The following is a 12,399-nucleotide window of genomic DNA, read 5'->3' as shown; positions in this document are numbered from 1 at the left end:
GCAACCGGCCTTCATTGCGATGGCTGACACTGCATGAAGTGTTCGTGCTCCCAATGCATGAAAGTGTCCATTGGGCCTGTGCCCAAATTGAACAAATTTAAGAACGACAGGGGCACAGATAGAAGACTGGACTGTGCACGGTTGCCATACGCAGAGTCTTTGTCAGCATGGAAAGCACGGCTTCTTTTTAATTAAAAGAGGCACTATTCGAGATTTTGGCGAAAGTCATTCCACTTTATTCACTGTACATAGTCTGCACAAAATACTATCACACACAGGAGCATCACTAATTCACTTGCAGGTTTCTGCTCCTTCAAGAGAATTCGTACCGGGCTCTCTATGACTCGCTGTAGCTTAAAACTACTTTCAGTCAACTATTCGTACTTCTCTCTAGAGCGTACTCTTCTCTAGAGCGGAAGACGTGCTTTTTACACCGGGAGCTCCTAGCGGGGATAACGTAGACTTCAGACATCGGTCAGAGAACGAAGATCAGAAATGCTTGTTACATCATCCTGATGTATGTGCTAGTGAAAGCGTGGAATACGTGCTTGTGAAAGTGGTAAATGATGGTTTTGGCGATGAGAGGGTGCGAATAATTTTATAAAATTCTTATGTCTATTATTCGAGAATTTGAAGCTCGTTTTAATAATAGGTCTCACATACACTGAATTACTCAGTCTGCAAGCATAAGGAATTCACAGTCCTAAATTCACACCCTATTTTGGCTTCATTATTAGATATTTTTGATGTGTGTGTATTGCAGGGTAGATCTCCAGCCATGAGATATATGTGCTGCTTCAAGAGGATTCCTCGTTGTGTGTGCTAATTTTTGCAGAGCTCGTGTAGAATACCTGCATCGAATCCAGACGAAGGTCAGGCACACGGGTACACGGAGGGTGCACAAGGCCTTTCAGAGTGAGTCGATAGAAGTTGTCTTGGATGCATAGTAAGAAACAAGGGAGTTAACGCACTGGGTCTCGAGCCAGAATTTCTGAGTGTAAGGTGTGTGTTCACGTGTTGCGGTTTCAGTCCAGCTTCGGATGCAAAGCAACATTCTTTTGCAGTTCGTATGCGAAATCGGTGCAGAGATTTTAGAACCAAGCAAACAAAAACTAACTACTATAAGAATTCTACATTATTACCTCAATGCCTTTCTTTGTTCTGTTTTTTTTTTGTCGGGTCGGAATGGGAAAAAATTTATATATTCTGTTCTCAATCTGCTTGCTTGTCTGACTATTTCACAGAGCACGGGAAAAAGTTCATGATAGACTATGTTTGGCTTCCCTCTCGATTTTTGCGTACTGAAAAATTAGATGGGATTTTTTTTCTAATTTTTTTGGTTCCTGCAGTGTTTCGTGTAATTAGAGAGCTCGAAAATACTTGGGTTAGTGTAACAAGTGCATGAGGTAATCTGCTGCTTTAATTAAAGATGTGCATTAGTTGCTGGAACAATACCATCGTGCAACACTCGCAGGGCGGGGTCATTTTGTTTCTTCATGCAGTGTTTGTCATTGCACATGGGCGGGTATGGGTGGTGTAGTGCATCCCGAGTTTTCCTGTAGCATCTATTTCTATGCAGTTGTAAAGAGTCTTAAAGAGCGAATAACTGAGATTTGAGTGGAATGCTAATTTGTCGTACAATTTGCAGCTAAAATGTCATCTGCCACCAAGGCCCGTTCTAAATTTCAGTTAAACGGCGAGTTGAGCGAGTTGGTACATACTTCTGGGAAACAGCGCAGGAACAGGGACAAGAGAAAAGAAGACGACGGGACAGGCGCTGGCCGTCCCGTCGTCTTCTTTTCTCTTCTAGAGGCCCGTGTGCTGTGCGATGTCAGTGCACGTTAAAGAACCCCAGGTGGTCGAAATTTCCGAAGCCCTTCACTACGGCGTCCCTCATAGCCTGAGTTGCTTCGGGACGTTAAACCCCAATAAACAAACAACTTCTTTTCTCTTGTCCCTGTTCCTGTGCTCTTTCCCAGCAGCCCATTCCAAATGTTCTATTAATTTCTCTCTGAACAGCCTGGTTTTTGAACTGGCGAGGAAGGGCACCCAAATTCACCGGAGTTCACACCCGCTCGCAATTCTGCGGTTAAAGATGATTCCGAAGCAAAACTGGGAATTCCATTTACCTCTGCTGATTTTTTAACACCTGGCAGACAAAGCAAATAAGGTACATTGTATGTTTAATTGAATGCGGCCATGTTTTGCTTTGCGCTTTCCTTACTTAAGGTGACGTGCGTGATTTCATGAGATCTAGGTAGTTATTTCAATGATGTTTTTTTCTTTTTTGTTGAAGAGACTTGGAAAAGATGCATGCTGCAGATTGGGCCACGTATGTTATGTTAGCTAGCGATAAGGATGCATGTCACACCCTGTGCTCGAAAGACCCCAGAAGCGAAGGCAAAAGTCCACTGAGTGGTTTACCCAACTAGTCCGACTGTGCACAGGAAAGAATGGACGTTTTTGAATGCACATCTCCTAGTTATCATTTTAGATGCAGTTCACGCTTTCGGTGATGGCAGCATGGCCCCAGTTTCCGCCCTGTGATATTTCCGGCAGCTTGCTAAAGCATTTGGCATACAACCGTGGCGTTACATCATGACATGGTTGCGTGACAAGGACAGTCGCCGAAGGCACTTAGGGAGGTGCAGAGCAGATGAAAGAGGCTCCAGAAGCAAACTGGCAGTTGTACTACACTCTTAAACATTTTTCCTTCGAGAATGCTGTACTCAGTACGTTCGTTGCCTTAGGTACGGCCGCCACGGTGGTCACTGGATATGGCGCTTGGGTGTTGACCCAAATGACGTGGGTTCAATCCTGCCACAACAGTCGTATTTCAATGAAGGCGAAATTCTAGAGGCCTGTGTACTGTGCGATGTCAGGGCATGTTGAAGAACCCCAGGTAGTCAAAATTTCCTAAGCCCTTCACTATGGTGTCCTTCATAGCCTGCATTGCTTTGGGACTCTAAACTGACACATACAAAAACCAAACCTTAAGGTGCCCACCGTGGTGGCTGTGGTTGTGGTGCTCTGCTTCTGAGCGCATGGAGGTGGCATGCAATCGAGGCTGCAGAGGCTACATTTCCATAGAGGTGAAACCCAGACGGCCTGCGGTGTGAAAAGATTCCCAGGTGGTCTAAATTAATCCGGAGCCCTCCGCTAAAACCTTTTTCATTGCCCATGTTAAAACCTATATAAAAATAGTGATAGTATATTTTAAAATATGTACCCCTGTAAGTGGCACCTGGCAATGACAACACAACTAATTCAAGCAGGTTTTCGAACTAAGGCGGTTGATGAAATGTGCTTTCATGCAAGCATATTTAGGAACAGTGTTTGCTTTTTCTGTGTACAGTATTTGGAGGAATCCTTCAATTACTCATCACTGCAGCTGTGCCTCCTGGCTGAAGAAGACTGGGGACAAAAATGGAGTTCATAATGCAGTGACATCGGGCCGAACGTGATGCCTTTGCATTCTTCTGCAAGCGCACTTTTTCGTAATTGTTTCCCAAGAATGTCGGACATGGGTACTGAGATGTTTTCAGTATTACAACAGAATGAAGTCGACCAACAGTTCTATTTTGCCTACCCTTTTTAATGCCATTTAGGCCTTTCTCAGACAAATACCAATCGCGCTTATAAATTTCGACATTACCTGCATTCGACTATGGTGGTACAGTCACAATCATATCATACTTTTTTGATGTGCATTGCACTGTTCTGCTGAGATTTGTGCGGGCCACTTACAGTGTTGCCGCAATTGTGCCGCAATTTTTTAAGGTCATTGCCAGTACTTACGATATATATATCACCCCCCCCCTCACTGTAATGCCGAATTGGCGCTGTAGGTAAAGGATAAATAGGCAAACAAACAAATAAATAAATACACAGCCTGAAGTGGTGGGCGACGTGGACACCACGGTAAGCGACTTGAACAGCGCTCTCCGAACATAAGCGCGGTGACCTCTCAACAGAGAGTAAAAGATTTTATCCCCTCAGACGGACTTTGCTGGAAGCGTAAGCAACTTTTTTAACCGTTTCGTGGAATTAATGTTGAAGGTATATGCTGAGCTGTGTTTATATTCGCTGACCTACTGAGTGCGCCCTTGAGAATGTTCTGCCGGTGCTCCAAATTGCCTTCTGTAACTGATTGCCTCCTTACTTCATCGCCTTATCCTCTGCTGCCCATAATGCAATGAAGGATGTTATAGGTTAAGGTTATGTTTTGTGCGTTAACTGATGCAGTTAGAGCTTCTTTGTACTTATGCGGAGAGATTACCCCGGGACAACCCGGGTATATCGTAGCCACCAACCCGTACTTCAAAACCTTGCAGGGCACAACTAAATCCCAGCCCCTGCTCGCTGCTGGAATGCCATCGCCGGCAGACGCAGCAAGTAAAGGCTGAGGCAAGTGTACGCTTCTGCATGCCCACGATGCCGCACATAATCCTTCCTCTACCGCTTCGTCTTGCTTCATAACCTCGATGTTCCCATAGATGTAGCAGTTGGTTGTCAACAGCTACGTGGTCCTCCCTAGTGGCGAGCGATTTTGTGAGCTTTTCTTTAAGGTTGAGAATGGAGGCCGCTCAATCTTTGTAACTCGTTATTTGTTCCAATGTAGCTAGTTTGGTGTCCTTCCTGAATGTCTCTCAGTCTGTAATTCTAGCTCGCCCTCATGGTTTGCTGTGCTTGTTGCTTTCGAAGATGGTCTGTAGCACGTAGTGATCACTGCCTAGGGTTTCTCTCGTATTGAGCCACTCATAGTCATGGGCATTGCGTATGAGGGTAAGGTCGGGGGAAGTATCCCGCGTTATGCTGATGCCAACTCGCTTCGGGTGCTGTGGGTCTGTGAGTAGGTTCAGGGTCATGTCAGCGATAGCGGATGCTAGTTTTCTGCCTTTCGCGTCTTCCCTCGGGCAGCCCCATAGGGGGCTAGAAGCATTAAAGTCGCCAACTTCAGCTAGGGGAACTTTTTGGGCCTCTCTTGGTGCTTTAAGAAAGATCGCCCATAGGGGGCTAGAAGCATTAAAGTCGCCAACTTCAGCTAGGGGAGCTTTTTGGGCCTCTCTTGGTGCTTTAAGAAAGATCGCATTGAAGGCTACGTGGTGCTGTTTGGGGCAACTATATGTATTGAGTATATAGGTGCCCTTCCTTTTTCTGTGCTCTGGTAGTAGCTTTATAAAGTGTATTCAATGTCGCTGTCTAGATTAAGGTCTGCAGTGATTGCCGTGCATGATTTGTTGACCAAGATGCATGTCGAGGGATTTGTGTGATGTGTTGGGTATCCTCTGATCTTAGCCTCGATATTCACGGCGTATTACTTATCTCAAAGCTAGCAGAAGGTTGACACTCTGTTGATTTTGAGGAAAGAAAAGGCACATAACTGGTTCCCTGAGTCATGGACACCCTAATCTCGTTCAGCCATAATTATCATTAATCTACAACAGTGCATAACCAAAGTTATGAGAAAAGGAAAGACACTCACTCTCTCTCTAGGCACCCCAGTAGAGTATTGGTTTGAGGGACGTATCCTTCAGCACCTCCCAGTATACAACCTGTCTCTCTCTAGGTGGGTGCTTGAAGAGATCCGTGGTGTAAGGTATATAGTGGGGTGAAATGCCAATGTAAAAGAAACAGGTGCAGCTCTTTCCTACGCACAGCCTAGAAACGATTCGATGGACCGCAAAGATATGCACCTAGGTATCAACGGATCTGGAGTAGGTGGCGTGGCATGTAACGATAAGGCCGTTGTAGAAGGCGCAGTTTGCTTGCTTTTGCCAGTCTCACTGTCATCTACGCTGTGTTGCACTGAATAAAGAACTATGCTATATTAGAAATTAAGTTGCCATATAGTATAGAAGGAGATAATCTCACCGGCAGCTGTGATGGTTTGGTTTGGTTTATGGGGTTTAACGTCCCAAAGCGACTAAGGCTATGAGAGACGCTGTAGTGGAGGGCTCCGGAAATTTTGACCACCTGGGGTTCTTTAACGTGCACTGACATCGCACAGTACACGGGCCTCGAATACACGGGCAGCTGTGTATTCGAATACACGGACAGTACACGGGCAGCTGTGAGTAACGGGATTTAATTACACTATTGCTCCTGTAGCCTCAAAGGGGACTCGTTGCTACGCTTCATTTCTTAATGTTTTTCGCTCTGGCGCAATGGTTGGAAAGCTTGGCTACTTATCGAGTGGACGTGGTTTCAGTCACTGTTCCGGTGGTCGCGCTCTGTTGGAAGCGAAATGCGAAGCCTCATGGGTTTTGCCATAACAGTGCTAGTCAAACAGTTTCCTACTTGTGAAGGTGAAATGCAAAAGGCGCCCGTGTACTTAATTATTCCCGTGAGGAAGTCCGGGTGAGAGGAATTACGTTCTTAAGCGGAGCTAATTGGGCATGAATTATATTATCCCACAGGCGACTCCTCCCACACCTCCGACAGTGATGGGGTCACTCGTGTACCTCTCCACGGGGTGAGGCATCCTCAGGGTCGTTCGCTGGCCTGATGGGCCACAAAGAGGCAAGAAGCGCAAACACTGCCCATCTGCGGGAGGGTGTAATTGAAGCGGCGCTTCTGTGTCGCCGCCTGCGGCCGCGCCGTTCTTCTTTGTTGTCGTTGTTTGCTTCCTCTTTCGCTGTGCATGCACTCTGGCAGGCGCTTCGGCACTTTGGATATCGGAGGTTCAGAGCGAAGCCAAAGTAACGGCGCCGTTCGCAGTGGGAGTGGCAAAAGTGAGGCCAGCAGGAAAAAGAATTTTATGAGGGTGAGCCGAAGGCAAGGTGCACAGTGATGGTGTCGCTGCAGTCAACGTCGGTTGCCAAGAGCGGTTAAGGATGCTCATGAAAAAGGAGTAACGAGAGCTCCGTGATTGTCATCCGCGTTATATATAACCGAGGTCTTATGAATGTTAGGCTGCTATTTCACAACAGAATATTGCGACACGCCTGTCTAGATTCCAATAAAATCTGGCCAGTTTGATACTTATGCCTTGTCCCAGCTTAGACGCTGACGCGCAGATTTGCAACTAAGTATTGCTATGCCTGCTGAAGCTGGAAACCACTATCGGGCGGACATCTTCGAGTGGTCATAGCATGCTCCACTAACGGGACTCATGAGCAAGAGCTATCCTATGCGCTCGAAAAAGAATTGCCCATGTCCATGGTTCAATCAATCAATCAATCAGTGAGTTACTCAATCCATAAATAGCATTTTTTACATTATTGATTTTATGAGTTCACAATTATTGCGCAGCACATGTATGCGTCGAATCAGACCGAGAGTAGTTAGTGTGAGCCGATTTACGGGTCGCGTTTAGTCGCAAAGTCCCAGTCTCAGATGTATGAAGTAGAAGACTTAAAACAAGCACACTTTCTACTTGAAATTTGAGAATTATCTACCGTGAAGGTAAAAGGGGGTGCTTTCCGTAAGCCACTTGTTTCCATTGCGAATGAAACATGATTTATTACACGAGAGGGTCAGACTCAAAGGGGGTAGCCGTGATGTTAATTCATCCAGCACTTGCTGGAGCGCTGACTGTTGCACAGATGCATCTGGATGACTAGACCACAAGGTTATGTCGTCGGCATACGCAAGGACGCATACAGAAGAAATTTTCTCCAGGACTCGGACAAGAGGTATAAAAGTTATGTTACCATTACCGTGGTATACCTTTGCCTCTGAATTCCTGTACAAGCCTGAAATGTGTGGAAGACATCGGAATTGACTTTCAGAAGATCGCTTAGTAGTTTGCACCAAAGCGCATGTTCCGTAGTGAATTCTGTTAATTTTCTGGCACCTGCAGTAGGACAAAATGTTTGTTTTGTGTTGACTGTACTGAGTGAAATACTGCATGAGAATTATTTGTGTTCGGGGTGAAGAAACGCTATGGTCAGCGTGCACTTGGCAGTGATTTGAAGTGTAGAGATGCTGCATATCCGCCCGTCGCGTTCAAAATAAAGAAATATGTAGCCCTATTTCTTGCAAATATACGAAGTGAATGCTGCCTGGAACATTTGTGCTAATTACATGAGAAGTTATGGTCCATACATGTGGTACTTCTCGGGTGTATTTCAGCACAACTGAAAGCATATTTGCCACTGCCCCTCCCCCCCCCCCCACCAGAAACAGAGCTCAATCCCTTCCTCCACCTTAGTACAACAAAATGACATGGGTGGCTCCCCCCCCCAAAAAAAACAAGAATTGTATAAGTTCTTGTGCACGCAGCTTTAATTTGTGCCGTTGGGAACTTGCCGTGCAGACCTTCGTGCTCAGCCTGAGCACACGCAGCCCAAGTGCACATAATGTGAAGTAACAGTTTCAACGCTCGCGTTGATGACTAATCTTTCTCCCCGTTGTCTGTTTTGCGCTGTTTTAATCGCGAGACCCTTTGCACTGCCGGCCATGCTTGCATCACTGCTTTCCTCGTATTTCGATGTTAACGGCCCATCGAGACGGCGATATAGCTTTTTTTCATGGATATGTCACTCATCCACAGTGCATGAATACTCTAGTGGCAGCGCCACGTGTACTTGCTTTTGCAGAATTTACTATCTTTTAAAGGCGCTCCTTTCATTTAAAATTATACTTTGTATCAGGGAAGCCTACTGTGTATCAGTCTAGCATGACCCAGCATTCCCTTCAATGTCTCTCTAAAAGGGGAACTGCAATGCTTTCCTCAGTATCGATTAATACCATTAAATAGATTTCATCACGTGTTCCAGGGATGACAAGTGCAAAACGAATTATAGAAAACTGGGCTTGCAAATGAAAGTTTTTCCAGTTTTAAAATTTAAAGTAAAATCAGACGAAAACGCTTTTCACTTACCCAGTGCCAGAAATTTAAGGGTCTTGTGTTCTAAATTTTTTGCAGAAGTCGTGTGCAATGCCTACGTCGTGTCCTGGGGAGGCCAGAAGAGGCACAATGCCCGCCGGTGTGAGTGTCTACGAGTGATCTTAGATGTGAAGATCAAGACATGGGCAGTTGCGCCGCGATTATTTAAGGTCACTGCCAGTACTAACGATGAAAACAGCCAAAAAGGTCAAGGAAAGGTCCTTTATTAGTTTAACTTTGGTAAGATATCTGTGCCCGACTTGTTAAGTAATGTCTTTTTAACACTGCAGTCTCAAAGAAATTGCATTTTTCGGCTTGAGTTGGTATAGAAGCTAATTAACGGATATTTTCAGCTGACCTCTCAGTGTAGCGCCCAAACCTGCATATCCTTAGCAAGATTTACCCGATACGCAATATCGGGACACTTGCCTGTGGTGTGGCAGCAAACCATCGTACCACATCACGTGGGAATGCAGTAAGAACGACAGCTTTCGTAAAGAACCGAGTGCAGAATAGTGGGAGAGCCGGCTCTCTAGCGGCAATCTGGGTTGCCAACAAGGTCTCATCCAGCACGCCCAATGAGCAGCGAAGCTCAGTGGAGCCCTGGAATAGGGGCACCAACCCTGTGAGAAGAAGGAAGATGGACCTCTTCTTTCTCGTGTGCTACTAGCACTTTTCTATAGCAATAAAAGTCTTTCCTACCTACCTACCTTGCTACTTCACAGTTTCAAAAGCAGCCCTCTTCATGGACGTAATGGCTCTTTGCTGTTGAGGTCACTAGCCGAGTAAGCTTACTTGGCTTGATTATGTGGTAGATTCTTTTTCTAGCAGATTTTTTGTATCCTAAACACTTTAAGCTTTTTCTGGAAATTCTCAGATGACGAGAGACATTGAAAGCTGCGTCTAAACGTGCACCTCTGGGTTTATTTTTTTCAGTTCCCCTTGAGAATTTGTCGCCTTTCCAGTCTTGAACTAGAGAGTTGAGTATCCATGAAATAATTTTTTTTTTTTCAGAAGCATGCAGGTGATGTTTATTTAAAGCACTGGAATGCAAATGCCTCCGGGAGGCATTTCAGTTGGATTAAAATTGGGAGCTACAGCCTAAGGACTTCTTTAATGAACTTCAGCACTCGCGTTTTACTTACCCAGTACTGAGATTGGACAGTATCATTCAAAACCGCGCCAAGCGCACATGCAGCTGCAACTTGGTTGCAATTTTTGCTTTCTCTGGGTGACCCACAGCTGTGCATTTTGACAGCATAGTTTCCCCGTGAACACGGTGCCATAGACAGGGCAGGGACGACTAACAACAGTGGAAGCTCCACGATGTTTCTTTGTCAGTAGGATTGGAAGGCTGTCGGCTGTCCCCAACCTTGCCTCCCATCTCTTGTCCAGTCTTTGTTTGACATTTTTGGGAAAGATGTCAACTGGCACTCTTTATTTTTCACTGCCACCTTTGTGTGATTTGAACTGCGCTCGCCCCCACGAATTCTTGAAGCGGAATGAAATTGTCGTCCCTAGCGGTATTTTTATGGTTTCTGCTTTCTTGCGCTGCTACTTTCCAGTTTTTGTGGCATGCGAAAAGCTTTGAGTACTCAGTCATATTTTGGATCCATTTCGCAAGTATGAAAAAACAATATTCAATCTGGATGGCCAACCAGTCAAAGGCAGCGCCAAATCTGGATGCCACCTCATTTCTGCTGTCAAAAATGGCCGCTCCTTCGCGATACCATCAGCTCTAAATGGGCATGTCTGGAGAAAATTAAGATATTAACTATTATAATTTCAGCTGTCTCTTTGGGCGTTCAGGAGTTACAATATTCCTTACTCTGCATACAAACCACATGCTTTGTCTGCGTCGCAGGGCCGCTTTAAGGAAGAGGATGAACGTGTCCGCCTGCAGGAAGAGATGCTGGCGAGCATTCAGCAATATGTTGATGACATGGGACCGGTGAACAGAGTGAAAAAGTGGTCACTCTACATTGTGTCCACGAACATACTGTCCCGAATTCTGGGAAATCCTGCATCCTGGCGACGGGGAGACCCTGCTGCTCAAACCTGGACATGCAAAGGCGGACCCTCAAATGCGCCTATGTGATCGCCTGTAGGCTTGACCTGCTGCCCATCTAAGAGGGCAGTGTAGCCAGGCCGTACGTAACTTTCTTGCCAAATAAAGGTTTCTTCTTTCCCTCTATGAGGCAAATAAATGGTACATAGCCTCCCAGAGACTGCTGATGGAGCACTACATTGAGGGAGTAGTTCTCCAGAGCGAGCGGCAGCAGCTAAGCCCACGTTGACGGGCGGCAAAGGCCTTTCCGATGTTTTACCAATTAATCCTGTCCTTTGCCAGCTTTGGCCACTGTATCCCCACAAACCGCTTGATCTCATTTGCCCACCTACTTTCAGCCACTTACTGCTACGGTTGCCTCCTCTTGGAATCTCCGTTACCATTAACGAGCATCAGTTATCGTGCCAACTCATTACATGCTCTCTCCAAGCCACTTTCTTCCACTTGATTTTGACCAGGATGTCATTAACCCGCATTTGTTCCCCGACTGACTCTGCCCTCTTCCTGTCTCTGAACATTACGCCTATCATTGTTCTGTCCTTAGCTCGCTGCGTTGTCCTAAACTTAAGTTGCACACTTTTGTTAGCCTCAATTTTCTGACCACTAAATGAGTACTGGTAAGATACAGCTGTTGTATACTTTTCTCTTGCAGGGCATTTGTAAACTATCGTTCATTGTGATCCGAGATAATCTGCCAAATGTGCCCCACCCCATTCTGATTCTTCTAGTTCACTGATCCAGACCGGCGGTTCCTACCTGCTCCAAATCTGTATAGGATTATCTTGTTATAACAGTTGCCGTCTCTGCATGAAGGCTGACGAGTGAATGGCATAGGTCTGGTATTCCAGCAAGCCATTGGTTTGAGTTGATGGCAATGAGACTGACGCTAAGCCCATCCATAGCTGTGATTCTTTCTTCCCTCACAAATGCATATTTGAGCCTGTTTCCAGCCTTAAACCTTCCAGAAATGTTTGCAATTTGAGCCCAGCCCTAGTTTAAGTGGCATACCAGGTATTGTGTCTATAAAAAATGCAGTTGAATTCCTAGTCGAAATCAAGAGGAAGAAGTGGGCTTGGGCAGGACGTAATGAGAAGGTAAAGTAACTGACGGTCCTTAAGGGTAACGGAGTGGATTGCAAGTGGAGGCAAGTGTATCAGAGGGTGGCAGAAAAGTAGATGGGTGGATGAGTTTAAGGAGTTTGTGGGGGTATGGTGGCCATAACTGGTACAGGGTTAATTGGAGAGTCATGGGACCTTTGCCCTGCAGTGGGCGTAGTCAGGCTGATGGTGATTACCAGTATTGGCGGACGTACGAAACCAGAAGAAACATGTTGACTAGTACAGTGATCAACTAAACTCTCATGGTTAACTATTATAGATAGGCACCTGATGGCAATCAGGTGCCTATCTACGGGCACAGAGAGAGAGAGCAGCAACTTTATTGCCATACGATTGGCGGGATTTAGGGCAGGTGGGCTTGGTGTGGTCCCCAGGTGGGG

General features: G+C 45.8%; 1 protein-coding gene across 5 annotated transcripts in view; it reads left to right on the top strand.

Annotated features, from left to right (window-relative positions):
• Positions 1-11,027, top strand: part of LOC149357519 (uncharacterized) — a 35,861-nt gene extending 24,834 nt beyond the window's left edge. For all 5 annotated transcript variants that reach the window (XM_089584794.1, XM_089584791.1, XM_089584793.1 and 2 more), the window contains 4 exons: positions 836-915; positions 4,335-4,407; positions 8,873-8,935; positions 10,698-11,027. In XM_089584794.1, coding sequence (XP_089440920.1) covers positions 836-915; positions 4,335-4,407; positions 8,873-8,935; positions 10,698-10,931 — 450 coding nt within the window. In that variant the 3' untranslated portion in view covers positions 10,932-11,027. The remainder of the gene's footprint in view (positions 1-835; positions 916-4,334; positions 4,408-8,872; positions 8,936-10,697) is intronic.
• Positions 11,028-12,399: the final 1,372 nt, after the last annotated feature.

Source organism: Amblyomma mixtum, chromosome 3 (genome assembly GCF_055824585.1).
Source record: "Amblyomma mixtum isolate Tamu chromosome 3, ASM5582458v1, whole genome shotgun sequence".
Taxonomy (NCBI): Eukaryota; Metazoa; Arthropoda; class Arachnida; order Ixodida; family Ixodidae; genus Amblyomma; species Amblyomma mixtum.
The sequence above is the reverse complement of the archived record's forward strand: the minus strand, read 5'-3'. Positions and strand labels throughout refer to the sequence as shown.